Source organism: Amblyraja radiata, chromosome 18 (genome assembly GCF_010909765.2).
Source record: "Amblyraja radiata isolate CabotCenter1 chromosome 18, sAmbRad1.1.pri, whole genome shotgun sequence".
NCBI lineage: Eukaryota > Metazoa > Chordata > Chondrichthyes > Rajiformes > Rajidae > Amblyraja > Amblyraja radiata.
Window position 1 is genome coordinate 48,266,575 of NC_045973.1, and position 18,847 is coordinate 48,285,421.

General features: G+C 42.3%; 1 protein-coding gene across 4 annotated transcripts in view; it reads right to left on the minus strand.

Annotated features, from left to right (window-relative positions):
* LOC116983504 (inter-alpha-trypsin inhibitor heavy chain H3-like) overlaps window positions 1–18,847 on the minus strand; it is a 56,254-nt gene that overhangs the window by 32,229 nt on the left and 5,178 nt on the right. For all 4 annotated transcript variants that reach the window (XM_033037316.1, XM_033037315.1, XM_033037317.1 and 1 more), the window contains 10 exons: window positions 17,242–17,408; window positions 9,826–9,930; window positions 9,085–9,247; window positions 7,640–7,750; window positions 7,430–7,558; window positions 6,738–6,854; window positions 6,159–6,327; window positions 3,315–3,440; window positions 2,301–2,482; window positions 831–1,016 (listed from right to left, as the gene is read on the minus strand). In XM_033037316.1, the coding sequence (XP_032893207.1) occupies window positions 831–1,016; window positions 2,301–2,482; window positions 3,315–3,440; window positions 6,159–6,327; window positions 6,738–6,854; window positions 7,430–7,558; window positions 7,640–7,750; window positions 9,085–9,247; window positions 9,826–9,930; window positions 17,242–17,408 (1,455 nt within the window). The remainder of the gene's footprint in view (window positions 1–830; window positions 1,017–2,300; window positions 2,483–3,314; window positions 3,441–6,158; window positions 6,328–6,737; window positions 6,855–7,429; window positions 7,559–7,639; window positions 7,751–9,084; window positions 9,248–9,825; window positions 9,931–17,241; window positions 17,409–18,847) is intronic.

Below are 18,847 nucleotides of genomic sequence, written 5' to 3' on the forward strand. Positions count from 1 at the left end.
AAATAAAGAAATTTCTTCCATCGAACGTGTCCAAAGACAGGCAGCTCGATTTGTTACTAACACCTATGAGAGAGAAGCGATTGTCACCAAACTTCTGAATTCTCTGGGGTGGAACCCTCTCCAAGACAGACGTGAAGCTCACCGTTTGACCTGTTTTTACAAAATGTTAAATGATCAGCTCGACATAGACTACAAGCCCTACATCAAACCCAAACCAATTAGGAGCAGACGAGGGCATTCGATCCAATTTGTGATCCCAGCTACAAAGACAGATGTATATAGCAATTCGTTCTTCCCCCGCACAATTAAAGCATGGAATAATCTCCACTCAACTATAGTTACTCAACCAGATGCAACTAAATTTAAAGTAGCTCTTTCTTCCCAATAACCATTTCTGGATTAAGCCCTCCCTTCACCACCTCCAGTTTAAATTCCATTTGGAATATTTTGGAGGACCAAGAAACCAAGAACCAAGAATGGTGGTGCAGGCTCGAAGGGCCGAATGGCCAACTATTGCACCTATTTTCTATGTTTCTATATGTCTTAAGTCAGCTGCCACACTTGCAGCCTAACTTGCAGGAAAAGATAATCAACTCTACAAAGTTTTGAACTGTGTCAGAAAAAAATATAAACTGTCATATAAAACAGGTCTTCTGTTCACCAACTCTTTTGTTCTTAATTATGAAGTTAGTCAAAGTAGAATTGATTATCTCAGAAATGAAACTATTATTTTGTAGCAATCTATTTGCGTCCTGCTTTATAGTACATGGTATTAAAAGCAAGTGCATTGCAAACAGCTATCGAACAATGTTTGGAAGCCAGGGACTTACAGTTTGTGCTCTAATTTCCACCATGAATACATCCAGATTGTTGTCCGATATTTTGCCAGCTACCACAATTTCAGATCCACCGTAAAACTGTCTAAAAGTGGCCTCTGTCAGTTCAGAAATTGCATTTGCTAGATATAGGAGCTCCACATCCAAAAGCAAGGGATTTGCAACTTCCTCATAAAAACCCTGAAACAAAACAATTAGCACAATCACACATAATGAATGGTATAAACTTTTTAAAACATAAAAACAACTATTAAAAAAGAAAAATTGAATGAAACATTAATGTATATTGGCAAATTGTAAGTATAAATATTTGGAAATTTCAAGGTGCTGTGAGTTCTCAGTGGCTGCATATATTCAAGAATGGAATTGAAAAGGGTTTTGATCAGAAAGAGAAGTAAAGTTTAAGTGGGGAAGCAACCTTGAAGAACAATATCAGCCATGCTCCTACTGAATGGGCGAGTATAAAACCATAAGCCACAGGAGCAGAATTAAGCCAACATGTCCACTCCGCCATTCAATTCCTACTGATCTATTTTTCCACATCCCTCTGCCTTCTCCCTGTAACCTTTGATAGCCTTACCAGTCAAGAATCTATCAACCTCTGCCTTAAAAATACCTAATGATGGCCACTGTGGCAATAAACCTTGGAGGGCACATTGGTGCTGAAAGAGTGAATCAACTGCTGATAGCTCTGTATTGTGTTAGGCTATTGTTAGGTCTGCAGTCTTTGCGGAGATTTCTGTGGTGGGAGAACAGAGATAAGGTAAGATGTTGCCCAGGAACAAGGTAGACTTTTATCACGACCAGAAATGCAATCCTAAATTTGATACTGGTTTACAAAAAAGGACACAAAGTACCTCAGCATGTCAAGCAACATTCCTGGAGAACATGGGTAGGTGGCATTTCAAGTTGGAACTCTTTTTCAGATATCTTTGGTCTGACAAAGGGTTCCAACTCAAAACGTTGCCTATCCATGTATTCTCAGGGATGCTACCTGAAACGTTGAGTTACTCCAGTGTCCTTTCTTATATTGCATAGATTGGTTTGTTTAAGTTTCTCACCAATCTTACAGAGAGTATTAATCAGATAGTTGGATCCACTAATAACTTACATCGGAAGTGCCAGCAACATAAGTGCATCCCAACCTAACAATCTTGTTCTCTTTAAGGAATTGTTCAAAGTCTTCCAATGATAAAAACAAGGCTATCACAAACTAAAAGGGAGAAATTTGCACATATTTGAAGAGATCACTGGGGTCTTACATCAATTTTATTTTTTTGCAGGTACATTGGGCTGGGCAACATTTTATCATTCCTTCGATATATTCCTTCTAGCAGAGCAAAAGGCAAACTACAGAAGTGCCACTGCCTTTCACGATGACCCATTCCCCACCGGTGGACAGAGGGCACATGATGGAATCTGATTCTAACTGTGAATGCAGCTTTGCTTTGAACAGTGGCTTACCTGGAGCTGCAACGCTGCATCTGAATCAGCATAGATAAGTCGAGCCACACCACCATTAGCCAGCGCCATTTTCTCCAGAAAATTGTAATCAACATCAAAACCGAAACCAAGGCAGTACAAGCTATACCTCTCCATTATGGCATTCTTGACATTGATTTGGATTTTGGATGGGTTTTTTTCTCCTGTGGTAAAATTACGTTATGTATTAGGCACAGTTTAATATTTCACTCAACCCTGGTTTTAATTTGGCCTTGCAAGAGAGACGCCACATGGAGTGAAAATAAATTTATTTTATCTATTTCACTTTGTAACCAACTAGTCAAGAGTCAGGAGTGTTTTATTGTCATATGTCCGGGATGGGACAATGAAATTCTTACTTACTGCAGCACAACAGAATATGTGAATATGTAACTATGATGCATGTGTGAATTTATGTTCCAAGTTTCTATTATTTATCTTTTGGCAAAATATACAATGTACAAAAACAGAAAATTTGCAAATCTTCAATACTAATATAACTATGATAACAGTTAACGACTGATTAAAATCTACCTTTCTAAAATTATTTTAAAAATGTGTTCTTGACATGAGTTTGATGAGTTTAGTTTATTGTCATGTGTACCGAGGTGCAGTGAAAAGCTTTTGTTGTGGGCTAACCAGTCAGCGGAAAGACAATAGATGATTACAATCGAGCCGTTGACCATGTAAAATAAATATAATAAATTAATGAAGTTATGATTTCATTCAATTTTCCAGAAAGATATCCTTTCCATTATTTGAGGGGATAGACACAAAATGCTGGAGGGACTAAGAGGGACAGGTAGTATCTCTGAAGAGAAGGAACAGGTGACATTTCGGGTTGAGACCCTTCTTCAGCGAAACGTCACCCATTCTTTCTCTGAGATACTTCAGCATTTTGTGTCTATCTGGTTGAAACCAGCATCTCTAGTTCCTTCCTACCAGCATTTGAGAATTCTGATTGTTTGGAATATGAAGTTATTTATTTAAACTAACCTACATTTGGATCACCATCAGTTAAGAGAATTATCATGGACACACTTTTTTCAGATAATTGCTTTTGCTTGTGAGCTGTGTCTAGAAGAGTTACAGCAAGAAGCAGAGAATCGTTGATATTTGTTTCTGAAGCAAAAAGAAGAAAAGTAATCAGCTTGATTTATAAACACACATTCAACAGTGGATGTCTTATGCAAACTATCTATGGAAATCAGAGAGGAATCCAGGTTAAAATGGCTTGTCTAAACATGAAGAAAAAAAGTTGAATTCTAGAGACCGAGTCTCCTTGACAACATAGAAACATAGAAAACACAGAAACATAGAAAATAGATGCAGGAGTAGGCCATTCGGCCCTTCGAGCCTGCACCGCCATTCAATATGATCATGGCTGATCATCCAACTCAGTATCCTGTTCCTGCCTTCTCTCCATACCCCCTGATCCCTTTAGCCACAAGGGCCACATCTAACTCCCTCCTAAATATAGCCAATGAACTGGCCTCAACTACCTTCTGCGGCAGAGAATTCCACAGATTCACCACTCTCTGTGTGAAAAAAGTTTTCCTCATCTCGGTCCTAAAAGATTTCCCCCTTATCCTTAAACTGTGACCCCTTGTTCTGGACTTCCCCAACATCGGGAACAATCTTCCTGCATCTAGCCTGTCCAACCCCTTAAGAATTTTGTACGTTTCTATAAGATCCCCCCTCAATCTTCTAAATTCTAGCGAGTACAAACCGTGTCTATCCAGTCTTTCTTCAACAGTGCCACTAACAACGAACCACTAAGTGCAGGGCCAAGTAAAATTGAAATATGTAGAACATAGAATGGAGAACAGAACATGATGCCAAAGTTAAACTTATCTCCTCTGCCTTTACGTGATTCATATCCCTCCATTCCCTGCATATCCATGTGCCTTTCTAAAAGCCTCTTAAATGTCACTATCGTATCTGCCTCCACCACTACTCCTAGCAGCACGTTCCAGGTACCCATCACTTTGTGTAAAAACTTGCCCTGCACATCTCCCTTAAATGTTATCCCTCTAACCTTAAGGTATGCTACTATCAGATCTCCACCCCCCCTCCCCCCCCCCCCCAAGTCTCCAACGCTTCAGGGAAAACTATCCAAGTTTGTCCAAACTCTCCTTACAGCTAATACTCTCTAATCCAGAACCATCCTGGTGAACCATATCTGTACCCTTTCCAAAGCTTCCACATTCTTCCTCTATTGGGGTAACCAGAACTGCACACAATAGCCCAAATGCAACCTAACCAGTTAGTGGCAGCAAGAAAATAGTTCAGTTCAACAGTGTTGGAAAGTGACAGGTCGTACACATGTTAAACAGTGATAGATCTATGCCCAGCAGTACTGCATTATATTGATATACAATAACAAATCGCTATCCACCAACACTGTATCCATGTTGTCACATCAGACCCAGGCCCACAGGTTTGGTATTTCTAGATCCATAGCTAGGTGTCACATGAATCTGATCTTAGATCCAAAATATCCACCTGGGACAGACATGGTTTTTGAGCTTCTGGTTCGTGGACCCGGCCCAGAGCAATTCCTGATGCCCCTGACATTACCATCATTAAATCACATCCATTAACAGATTGGGCTCATCATTACCTGTAAATTTAACTGAGTCAGCTATATAAATATTATAGCAGAAAAGAGGTTGGAGGATGAGTATCCTGAAGTCAGTATCTAAATGAGGTCTTGCAAACACTTACCATTATGTATAAGGTATGGGAGGGGTTTAATGAAATGGTGATCTGAATGAGTGCAGTTTCAACAATAAGCAAGAAGCTTGATAGTATCACAAATAGTGTACTTGGTTTGATTGGCAACCCACTCACCAACTTAAACATTCTTCCCTCCACCTACCATTCAACCTGGCTGTATCTTCTATTATCCGCAAGATGAGGCAATCTACCAATTCACCATTACCCAAATTTGTGATTGCATCCAGTTAAGGAAGGGTGCACAATTTTGGAGAGCTTGCAGGACCATTTTCAAGTTGGTGCAGGAGACAGTGAGGCAAGGTTGATCATGGTACTTCCATGAATATGGTGGGCTAGCTCAGAGGTCACTTCATGACTGATGGACTGGAATTTATGAATGTCGGTCAAAAGGAAGGCTTGACTCGATCAAAAATGAGTCCATGTGGTTCTAGGGTAGACAAAAAGGCTGGAGAAACTCAGTGGGTGAGGCAACATCTATGGAACGAAGGAAATAGGCAACGTTTCGGGTTGAGACCCTTCTTCAAACAGTCAGAAACTTTTGGTCAGGGAAGATATCTAGTAAGAAGGAGAAACTCAGTGGTTAAGTTTAATTTGTGAAATGCACATATCATTGCATAGGCAACATATATACATGATGCCCTCATTATATTCAGGTTATATACAAGTAAACTATCAGATAAGATTGTAATAAATTCATACCGTTTTGTTATATTCTGGTAACATAATGAACATGATGGGTAGTGAGTTATGATTATTACATTTGTGTTATCATTAGATAACATGATACCAATTTGGTATGTGATTTCATGAAACACATACTGTATTAGAAGGTGAAATTGTTTTCATCGTGACATAGTTTGAATTATAAGCTGTATGTTGGTATAAGCCATACACGTATGATATAAAATATAAAAGTAAAAATAAAAATGTCAACAAGGCAATAACTTTTTCATTAAGGTGGGAGGAGTTGTAATAGCGCCACATTTTTGTCGAAGGATTGTTAATGATCATGTATAAACCACAGTACATTGTGCAGTCGATATCCGGTCACCAGCATGTCAACTCGTGCTTTATGTCTTAGCATAAGATATCACACTTTACCTGCACCCAGCTGTAAGTAGTGGATGTATTTTTTTGCCTGCAATACATTTTCTGGCGTTGCCTGGACAAATGAAGCTCGCCATGTGTCAACAGTGGAGTCAAAAATGATTATTGTAAAGTGATCATTTGCGTCCATGTCCTCCAAGATTCTAAAAAGAGCAACCTTCATCTATAAACGAAGAGACCATTTTCACATTAATGCCTCAAGTTAAGGATATTTTTTCCTTATCAAATGCATCCATGTTGAGAGCAGAATAGAACTATTCCAATTAAATTCCCTGTGCTCCCGAGACAAATTTTGGAAAAGCACACTCTGCAAGGTCATATTAATGCTAAGCTGGCTATTTGCAACTCGTAATCCTGTAATTAGACTAAACATCAATGTCAGTTTTGCTGCAAGTCCAAGGTTATTATATTCATGCACTTTTGTTAAGTTGACGTCTTGTAAAATGTGCACAGGGGGCACAGGGGAATTTCAAGCATTTATCAAATAAGTATTGATGCTTTCAAAATAAAGGTAATATTTAAATAAATGTTAACATTTAATTTACTCAAGATGGATTAAGCAAATTGCAATACCTGTTTAAACTTGAGGCCACGCATTGAGAAACTCCGATCTATCACAAAGACGACATTCTTGGGCAATGTTGGCAGACTTGTGGGTGCAAAGTGATGGACAAAATATCCGTTCACAATCTGAAATGAGGCATGTAATCAATCATGGAGACATGGAAACTAAACTACAGATTCTGAAATCTTGCGTGGAACACAAAATGCTGGAGTAACTCCGGGGCGGCACGGTGGCGCAGCGGTAGAGTTGCTGCCTTACAGCGCTTGCAATGCCGTAAGACCCGGGATCAATCTGATTATGCGTGCTGTCTGTATGGAGTTTGTACGTTCTTCCCGTGACCGCATGGGTGTTCTCCGAGATCTTCAGTCTCCTCCCACACTCCAAAGACGTACAAGTATGTAGGTAGATTGGCTTGGAAAATGTAAAAGTTGTCCCTAGTGTGTGTAGGGTAGTGTTAATATGCAGGGATCGCTGGTCGGCACGGGCTCTGTGGGTTGAAGGGCCTGTTTCAGCGCTGTATCTCTAAACTAAACTAAACTCAGTGGGTTAGGCAGCATCTGTGGAGAACATGGAGTCTGCGGAAGGTTTTCAATCCAAAACATTGCCTGATGGGTTACTATAGCACTTTGTATTCTATATAATCAATAAAATGTTATACAACATGAAGAAGTAAAAACCATGTGCAAAGTCATCTATTCACCTGTATATCACCACTGGACAGGTCTCTATTGACATCATACTGCAAGATGAAGTCTCCATGCAATAATGTTTCACCACAGTTCGGACACTTGCGCTGTTGATCCAAGGTTGGTTTGAAGGAAACATGTGCCTAAAATAAATGTCAGTTAGATGTTAGATTCTATTAGAAATACTGATAAAAGGAACATTAAGGAGTGGTTTGCAATCTCACCTTTGTTCCAGAAATATTTTTTACCAAAGCATTTTCCAAGTCTTTCGTTAAGAAGGTTGCATTCGCGTTAAGGAATGCAATGCCCTTTGGTTCAAAAATATGGGCATCAATCTAAAATAAAATAATAATATTGGTGTTAAATACTTCAATAATAATGTTGGCACGTGAATAACAAGCCATGCTTAAAGCATTAAAAAAAATAAAAAATTGCATGCCAGGGTTAAATCATTAAAAAAATAAAATACTGCAGATGCTGGAAGTCAGAGATAAAAACAGAAAATGCTGGGAACACTCCGTAGGTCCGCCAGTAGCTGTGGAAAGAGAAACGGAGTTAAAGTGGCGGCGCTGTTGAACGGCTCGGCTCGCCTGCAGTCCGTCTGTTTTTACTTTTTTGTGTTTTTTTTTTGTCTTGTGTAGTTAAATTTTTGGTTACTAGGTTGTCTTATATGTGGGGGCGGGGGGGGGGGTGAAACAGGGCTTTCTGTCTCTCCCTTTGGGGGAATGCGACTTTCTTGTCGTATCCCCCTTCTCTGCCTCCGTCTGCGCTGAGGCCTAATGGCGGAGCTGGCGGCCTCCAACCTGCGACCGACCTCGAGGGTCTGGAGGCAGAGCCAGCCAGGATTCACCAACGCGAGGCTGGCCGTCTTCGGGCTGTGGCGGTGTTCGGGCAGCGGCACGACTCAGCGCTCCGGGGGGGGGGGGGCTCGGGGCTGAGACGCTCCGATGGCAGCGGCACGACTCGGGGCTGGTACGGCGCTCCACTGAGGGCGGCCCGGCTCGGGGCTGGGACAGCGCTCCGGTGGCTGATGCGGCCCGGTGCGGGGCGGAGACGATGCTCCGGTGGCTGAGGCGGCGTTCTGGCGGCGGCGACCTGAATCCGGGGCTCGGCCGCGGGCAAGTGGGCGACATCGTCGGGAGCTCACAGGTCACAGGCTGGTGCCTGTTTTCCGGAGCTCCCGCGGCAACAGCTGCGTCCGCTGGACTGGAGGGCGGCAACTTCGACCACCCCCGGGTCGCGGAGCTTGAACCGGCCCGTTCGCGGAGCTCGGTGAGCCGCGGGACTGACTTACCATCGCCCGGTGGGGTATCGACTCAGCGCAGAGGGAGAAGAGGAGGGAAGAGACAGTAACCCTAAGATTTTGCCTCCATCAAAGTGAGGAGGTGCCTGGTGAACTCACTGTGGTGGATGTTAATTTGTGTTTATTGTGTGTTTTGTTATTTATTATTATATGTATGGCTGCGGGCAATGACATTTCGTTCAGACCGTAAAGTCTGAATGACAAATAAAGGATCTAATCTAATCTAATCTAATCTAATCTAAAGGGCCTTCAACATGAAACTCTTGTTTCTCTTTGCACAGGAGCTGCCTGACCTGCTGCGTCAGTTCATGCTTCAATGGTTAAAATATTTTTAGTTTTGGAACAACAGGTATTTTATAGATGTACCTGGAAATGGTTGACAAGTTGCATTGGTTTTACTTTGATGACCATTTCATACTTCCCCAACTTGCGTTGCAACAATTCTTCGTATATTAGTTCAAACAGAACTTTTTTGGTTGGTGCAACATTTACTGACACCGTAAAGATCTCTGTTTTTCTTCCTGATGCTCTTTGCAGTTGAGAACACAAGAAAAGTTTAAAAAACATAGGAGTGATCAAAAAAGATTGTTTCTGGCATTTTATGCAGTGGCTGAAATTAGTTCAGAATTAGCAATTGGAAAGCTTAAAACTACAACTTATTGTGGAGAAAGAGTACAGCTGCAAATCCTGTTTTCAATGCGCCATTGTTTAATTTAGTTTATTTTGGAGATACAGAGTAAAAACAAGCCCCCTCGGCCCACTGAGTCCGCATCAACCAACGATCACCGGACATTAACACTTTCCTACACATTCTAGGGACAATTTACATTTATACCAAGCTAATTAACCTCCGAAATTGCATGTCTTTGGAATGTGGGAGAAAACCAAAGATCTCGGAGATAACCCATGCGGTTACAGGGAGAACGTACAAACTCTGTACTGACAGCACCCGTAGTCGGGATCGAACCCGGGTCTCTGGCGCTGTAAACGATCAAGGTAGTGACTCTACCGCTGTGCAACCAGGCTGCCCTTTGCTTGCATTATTTTTATAAACATCACAATTCCTTGCTAATCATCCTGTAATTATAGATGTATAACAGCTCTTACTTTACTAAACCCGTTGTCTCTCCCCGGGACACTGCTTCTTGGTATTGTTTCTGAGCAGCCGCCTTCTCCTTCACTTCTGCTGTGTATTTTACACCATTTATAGTCCTATTGAGAAAAGCAACACAAGAATATTATTAAGCTAAAAATAAATATTATTTCTTTCAGTGCTAACTATACACTGAGTTGGAATAAATGAAAGTGCATTTAAAAAAGAGATGTAGTTAATTTTCCATAATATTCTTCTCTTACTAAAGTCCCTGTCCCACTTTCCCCGAGTTACTCACGAATTTTCACCTTGATTAAAACTCGGAGAATGTCCGTAGCGAGTCCGTAGATATTTCGTAGCGGCTCGTAATGCCAGCCGTAGGTACTCAGGGCATCAGGTAAGTCGGGACGTTTTTTCAGCATGTTGAAAAATGTCTACGAGTAAAGAAAATAGCCTCGAGTACCTACGGTTGGCTATTACCGTAATTCTCTGAGTTTGAATCAAGGAGAAAACTCAGGAGAATTCGTGAGTAACTCGGGAAAGTGGGACAGGCCCTTAAGTGGGATAGTTGGATAGAAATGATCAATTGACATGATTGTTAGGCTGGGTACTTTACAGATACCTAATCATAATGCTTGATTCATTGGACTGAAAATTCAATCAGAATGCTATTTATATTTAAAAGCACTGTCTCTTGTAAAATCATACCAATACCATGAGCCTACAATATCCTTTGGAGGACAGAACTTTTATTAAATTCACAAAAAAACACACATGAAAATCTAACTTGGGTTTGACAGTACTCCTTTGACTCCTCCCATTTCCTCCAAATCCAAGGCACGCGCATGGGCCCTAGCTATGCCTGCCTCTTTGTAGGGTACATCGAACAATCCCTGATCCTGTCACACACTTGCCCTATCCACGAACTCTACCTCCGCTACATTCACGACTGCATTGGCCACTGACTTCATCCACTTCACCACTAATTTCCATCCGGCACTCAAATTCACCTGGACCATTTCCGACATCTCCCTACCGTTTCTAGATCTCACCATCTCCATCGCAGGCAACTGACCGACATCTAGTACAAACCCACTGACTCCCATAGCGATCTTGACTACACTGCATCCCACCCTGTTTTTATAAAGACTCTATCCCCTACTGCCAATTTCTCCGTCTATGCCACATCTGCACCCAGGATGAGGTGTTCCATACTAGGGCATCGGAGATGTCTTCATTCTTTAGGGAAGGGGGGTTCCCCTCTTACATTATAAAGGAGGCTCTCAGCAGGGTCTCCTCTATATCCCGCTGCACAGCTCTTACTCCCCCTCCCCCCATTCGTAACAAGGACAGAGTCTCCCTTGTCTTCACCTTCCACCCCATCAGCCGTCACATACAACATATAATCCTCTGACATTTTCACCACCTCCGACGGGATCCTACTGCTGGCCACATTTTCCCATCTCCTCCCCTTTTTCTGGTCTCCTCAGAGACCATTCCCTCTGTAACTCCCGGGTCAATTCATCCCTTCCCACCCAAACCACCCCCACCCCCTCCCTGCAACCGCAGGAAATGCTACACTTGTCCCTTTACCTCCCCTCGACTCCATCCAAGAACCCAATCAGTCTTTCCAGGTGAGGCAGAGGTTCACTTGCACCTTCTCCAACATCATCTACTGCATCCACTGTTCCAGGTGCGACCTTTCTGTCCTGGGCCTCCTCCATTGCCAGAGTGAGGCCCAGCGCAAATTGGAGGAACAGCACCTTATATTTTGCTTGGGTTGTTTACACCCCAGCAGTATTAACATTGACTTCTCTAATTTTAGATAGCCCTTGTTTTCTCCCTCCTTCCTTCCCCCTTCCCAGTTCTCCAACGTCCTACTGTCACTGCCTACTTCCTTTCTTTTTCCCGCCCTCCCCCCCACCGACATCAGTCTGCAGAAGGTTCTTGACCCGAAACATCGCCAATTCCTTCCCTCCATAGATGCTGCCTCACCCGCTGAGTTTCTCCACCATTTTTTGTCTACCTTTGGTTTTGTGAATGCTTGCTCATTTTGCCCAAATTTTCCAGACTCAAAAAGATATAACCATGTAATTCAAACTGAAATGTGATAACATTTATGTATTAATTGCTCACTGATAATTTCTCATCTTCATTAAACAATAAATAGCATGATTTAACATGTCCTATTAAAGCATAAATTATCAGCACTATGCAAAACAAAAGTGTACATAGAGCATGACCAAAGAATTTTTCATTCTAAGAATAACACAAAATGCTGGAATAACTCAGTAGGTCAGGCAGCATCTCTCGATTAAATGGACAGATGACATTTCAGGTCAAGGCCCTTTTTCAGACTGATTTTATGGGGGAGGAAGTCGAAGGAAGAAAAGACGAGCTTTCATTCAAGTTTAATTCAATCCTGAAGCATTTTGTAGCTTGCATTAGCGATTCAATAGGAAGTTTACAAAAAAAATCTCACCATGTTTTGGAAATTTATAGAAAATTGTTGGCAGGGCAACTGTAAAAACAGCAGGGATATCAGGGAATCCGCTCACAATGCTCGAGTTGTGTTCTTGCAATGATCTCATTAGCAGCATGAGCTTCCTAGTGCAGGATACACACCCTCAGAATTGGGAATGATCTTCGAAAGCCTGGCAAACCACTGTCAAGGTTGTTCAGCTTGGAAAGGTCTGGCAACACATATGGAACCTCCAACTGGCTGGATGCTCCAAGACACAAGGAGGCCTTGCTGTTCAGTTCAACATAATGTTCACTTTACAGCAATGCTGAAAGGTCTGGCAACACATATGGACCCACCACTACCACACTACTCAATAATTGCAATTGATTTTCAATCTGCAGGACCCTTTTCAGTGCCAGGGAGACTAGTGTAAAGATTAAAGCAATGCTGTCAGCTGTTACTTTGTCAGACTAGGACTGAGTCACTACTGTGGTGGTTGGCAGCAGTGAAGCTCTAGGGCCCATGGGAGCCACCTTCCCTCTCTCTGGGTCATAGGAGACATGGATCTGCTGCCAATGAGAACTGCAATCAAGACAGCAAACTGGTTTTCAGAACACCCTCCGCCTTAACAAAAAATATAGCTGAGAAATGTCACCAGGGTTTCTCTACCCATCATATATTTATACAGCTGGCCCCACAGCCCACAATGTTCATGCTAACAATTGAGTACCCAACTATTCTTATCCCATTTGCAAGCAATGGCTAGTAGCTTTCTATGCTATGGCAATGTTCAATATCTCTTACATGTTATGAGATCCTCTGCATCTGCTGTCCTGTCAGGCAGTATGTTCCAGATTCCAACCACCCTCCACATCCAAAAACTCTCCTCAGATCACTCCTGAGAGAAGGTGGGAATTCAAAAAGTTTGAAGTTGGAAAATTGAGTCAGGAACTCGATTGGGTTGCTAAGATTTCCTAAACAATGAACATTGCAACCTCGACTGTAAAAATAAGAGTTGGCTACACAATGAATTGGACCATCTAACCATTATTTCTTCCATCTCTAAGTTCAAGTACTAATCACCAGGCAAACTCAGAAGCTGAAAAATAATTCAAATCCCATTATTTATACCTTAAGCATGTCCTTTTTAAGATCCCACAGGCCACCTCAAGAGTCCAGGATTAATTTTATTTTTAAATCCACCTGAATGAAATGTGAAAAAATATCTATCATCAAGGATGAGTCGCACCCTGGCCACTTCCTCTTCTCCCCTCTCCCATCAGGCAAAAGGTATAGAAGTGTGAAAATGCACACCTCTAGACAGAGTACAGTTTCTTCCCAGCTGTTATCAGGCATCTGAACCATCCTACCACAACTAGAGAGCAATCCTGAAATACTATCTACCTCATTAGAAACCTTCGGACTATCTTTGATCGGAATTTATTGGCTCTATTCACGTTATTTCCTTTATTATGTACCTGTACACTGTGAATGGCTCGATTGTAATCATGTATTGTCTTTTTGCTGACTGGTTAGCACGCAACAAATGCTTTTCACTGTACCTCGGTACACGTGACAATAAACTCAACTAAAGCCCAATTCTACCTCATCATCATCCTTCTGGAAATTTTTCTTTCTCCAAATTCGCTGATGATATCCATACTGGACAAGCAGAGATTCCACTAAATATTGGAAAGAGTAAAGCTATCGACTTTGGTCCTTGTCACATGTTCTGGTGATTATCCATGGACATCATCCCCATTCCTGGAAACTGACTGATGAATCACAATGAGGTATTTACAATGTTTCTCACCCCAAGGTAAGTTTTAAAGTAAGTATTTATGGAATTACTAAAAATCACTTTGTTCCACTTCAGTGACATTGTTAACTCTTGCTTAATCTATTGTTCAAATGATCATCCCTTTACACATAATTATTTCAATACACCTCTGGCTGGCCTAACCTATTTAGCTTAGAAATACAGTATGGAAACAGGCCCTTCGGCCCACTGAGTTCACGCCAACCCTTGATCACTTGCTCACACTAGTTCTATGTTATCCCACTTTCTCATCCACTCCCTACACACTGGGGGCAATTAACCTGCAAGCCCAAACATCTTTGGGATGTGGGAGGAAACCGGAGCAGCTGGAGAAAGGTCACAGGGAGAACATGCAAACTCCACACAGACGGACACTCAAAGTCAGGATTGAACCCAAGTCTCTGGAGCTGCAAGATAGCAGCTCTACCAGCTGTGCAACTGTGTCACCTTTACTTGCTGTAAACAGGAGCTCATCCGTATCCTTGCTGTGACACCATGCTGTGTTCACTCATCAATCCGATGTGTAGTGACCTAAATTCATCTGCTTTTGGTTAAGCATCGGTTCTATTTTTATATTCGCTCCCTTGTTTGTAGATCCATCCATCCTCTTGCATTTCCCTATATCTAAATTAATAACATCAGATTTATATGTGCTCCTGCATACATGGACAATGAGCATTTCACACCTGTCCATTCCATTGTCAGGACCTCGAGCTGTAAAATTCCTTCCCAATGTCCTCAGCCCTCTATCCTCTTTCAAAACCTACAAAGTTGAGCTTTTTAATCTGTACCCTCATCTCAAAAATCGACACAAAGTGCTGGAGTAACACAGCAGGTCAGGCAGCATCTCTGGAGAAAGTGGATAAGTGACTTTTTGGGTTGGAACCCTTCTTCAGACTCTCATCTCCACTTGATTAGCTTCATGTAATTTCTTATTTCATTATGTTCCAGCCTTGGGCATTTTACTGTTAAAGTTCCTGCATAAATAAACATTGTTGTCGTTCTATACCTTCACGTAACACATGCCTCAAAGAAAGTTCATAAGTTATAGGAGCAGAATTAGGCCATTCAGCCCATCAAGTCTACTCCGCCATTCACTCATGGCTGATCTATCTTTGCCTCGCAACACCATTCTCCTATCTTCTCCCCATACCCCTAAATCAAGAATCTATCAATCTCCATCTTAGAAATATCCGTTGACTTGGCTTCCACAGCCTTCTGTGGCAATGAATTCCACAGATTCACCACCCTCTGACTAACAAAACTCCTCCTGATCTCATATCAGCTTTGGTCAGCATTTATACGGCCTTTACAAAATAGTCAATTAAATGGTCCTGCTCGAACAATTTGAGCATTGCTATTTGAAGTAGATACAGGTACATCACCCATTTCCGGCAACTGATGGCCTGGAACTTCCTTTAATCGGGATCAAATTCTGAAAGTGCACTTGAAATTCCCGTGACCGCTAGACGAGTTCACTGGGCAGACACAGATGGCGCTGCATGTGGCGTGCGGACTTTCAGGACGTGTGCTTCCATCCCAAAATAATTAACTGTTTACATCTGCAGTTGTTGGTGGTGATCCCTCGATTTTGTGCAATTCTTAGTGCAACGTGGCAGGCACACACAGATGTAAGCCACTGATAATAAGAAAATGTTTCATTTATGTGTGTGGTAATCTATTTCATCAATCATTTAATTCACATTTAATATTTGTGTTATTTAAGTTTCTAGCAGCCCTTGGTGTTTTAGAGACACAGGAGGGGTATAATTAGTGGGTCAAAGAAGTATTGTTGAATTATTATTACATGACCTCTGTCGGTCCAGTCAAATGGACAATGCAGCAAGGCTCTGGTACCAAGGGCGCTGGAAAATCAATGGTATAACTGCACTGATTTAAAAGCACAGCTGATTTAGAATTTCAAGTATACACTTTCTGATTGCCTCTTGTAATTCCCAATTGGAAGTTAAGCCCCTGTCCCACTTAGGCGATTTTCTCTGCGACTAGGCTGTCGCCACATTGTCGCAGGGCGACGCCTGTATGGTCGTGAGTCTCAAGCCGCCTAAAGAGTCGTAATGTTTTTCTGGTCGCCGCTGGATTTGGAAATGTTCAAAACTTTTCAGCCACTGTGGGCTTGTCTTCTCCTGTCGTAGGTGCTATCGTAGGTTGTCGACAGGATGACACAGGTTGTCGCCAAATGACGTTGGTTGTCACTGGGTGCTCACCTCGGTGAATTCCATTGGCAACTACCTACGTCAACCGGCGACAGGTACCGGCGACTGAATTGTCTTCAGTTGTCGCCGACAGGGTCATTACTTGTCGTAACTTGGACGTAGGTTGGCTTTGGTTGACGTAGGTTGTCGCCTGTGTGGTCGTATGTGTGGTCGTACGTGGACATCCTAATGGGTCACCGGTTGTCGGTAGCTTGCCGTATCTTGACGTTGACTAGGTGGTAGCTTGTCATAGACATTGTTGTGGGGGGGGGGGTCCAGTTGCCGCTTTTTCGGCGACCTGCAGCAGCTGTGACAGTCGCCGATAAAATCGCCAAAGTGGGACAAAGTGGTTGAAGCAGTTTTCAGGCACTGATATACTTGTTTCCATAGGTCAGAACTGCTAGAGGATGCCTGAAAGTGAGAACTTCCACAGCAAACACAGCAACTACAGATGGTGAGATCTACTCCCAAAAATGTTAAAGGTATTAAGACTAGTGACATGAAGATTCCTGCCATCATTCTTTCCCCCAAAAGGCTATGGATCACTAGGTTAGATTATATGATCATAAGGCCATAAGTTATAGGAGCAGATTGAGCCCATTCAGCCCATCAAGTCTACTCCGCCCTTCAATCACAGCTGATCTATCTCTCCCTACTAACCCCATTCTCCTGCCTTCTCCCCATAGCCTCTGACACCTGTACTAATCAAGAATCTCTCTATATCTGCTTTAAATATATCCACTGACTTTGCCTCCACAGCCTTCTGTGGCAAAGAATTCCACAGATTCATCGCACTCTGACTAAAGGAATTTATCCTCATCTCCTTCCGGAAAGAATAGATAAGCCACCCTGAATAAAAACAAAATATTGGGCCTGAGAATTACATCCATTTCAACTCTGCTTTGGTAATTAGGTAATGGCAGCAAATACACACATGGTAAAGTTTGTGATGAAAGCTGTCTTGGGAAGTTCAACTTCAAAGTGTGCTTCGCTGGATCTGAGTCCCCGGTTTACCACTCGACTTGTTATGACATTATGAGCAAATCGAGATGTGATTTTAGAATCAATCTTCAAGCTGTAGACCTCAATCCCTTCACGACTCTGTAGAGGGAAAGGAAATGCAATTGGTGAGGATTTGTTTTTTATGAATAAAGTAAAGATTCAATGTTGTTTGCTCCAAATGTGGATCTTTTTATATGAAACTTGTTTATCCTTAGGGAAACAGATAAACCAAAGAAGGGCTTGTAAAAAGAAGACTCTCTAGCAACAGACCTTAAACAGAATCCAAGGGTCATTGTCATAGAGTTGTACAGCATTGAAATGGGCCATTTGGCCCATCACATTCATGCTCACCTAAACTACGCCTATCTTTACAAATCCCATTTGCCTGCAATACCGCTGTACACCTCTATGCTTGCTTGTATTCTTCCATGTCTAAATGTCTCTTGAACACAGTAATTGTACCTGATTTGATCACCTCCTCCGGAAATGAGTTTAGTTTAATTTAGTTGAGAGATATAGCGCGGAAACAGGCCCTACGGCCCACCGGGACTGACCAGCAATCCCCGCACATTAAAACTATCCTACACACACACACCAGGGACAATTTACACTTATACCAAGCCAATTAACCTACAAACCTGTATGTCTTTGGAGTGTGGGAGGAAACCGAAGATCTCGGAGAAAACCCATGCGGTCACGGGGTGAACATACAAACTCCCGTAGTCCTGATTGAACCCGGGTCTCCGGTGCTGCAAACGCCGTAAGGCAGCAACTTTACCACTGCGCCTCTGTGCTGCCCCTTCACTCTCTATGTAAAAACTTTCCCCTGGAATCATCTTTAAAACTTCTTCCTCTCACCTCAAACCTATGGCATTTTATATTTGACACCCCTACCATGGGAAACAAAGATTCTGCCTATCCACCCTATGTGCAGTGCATTGAGAAAGTATTCAGACCCCTTCACTTTTTCCACATTTTGTTACGTTACAGCCTTATTTTAAAATGGATTAAATTATTTTCTTTTTTTATCATCAATCTACGCACAATACCCCAGAATGAAGAAGCGAAAACAGGTGTTTAGAAATGTTTGCAAAGTAATTAAAAATAAATAACTGAAATATTACATTTACATATGTATTTGCTATGACACTCAAAAACATGGAGGAAACCAGGCACCGCTCATCATCTGGCCAATATCATACCTACGGTGAAGCATGGTGGTGACAGCATCATGCTGTGGGAATGTTTTTCAGCGGCAGGAACTGGGAGACTAGTCAGGATCGAGGGAAAGATGAACGGAGCAAAGTACAGAGAGATCCTTGATGAAAACCTGCTCCAGAGCGTTCTGGACCTCAGACTGGGGCGAAGGTTCACCTTCCAACAGGACAATGACCCTAAGCACACAGCCAAGACAACGCAGGAGCGGCTTTGTGACAAGTCTGTGAATGTCCTTGAGTGGCCTAGCCAGAGCTCGGACTTGAACCCAATCGAACATCTCTGGAGGGACCTGAAAATAGCTGTGCATCAATGCTCCCCAT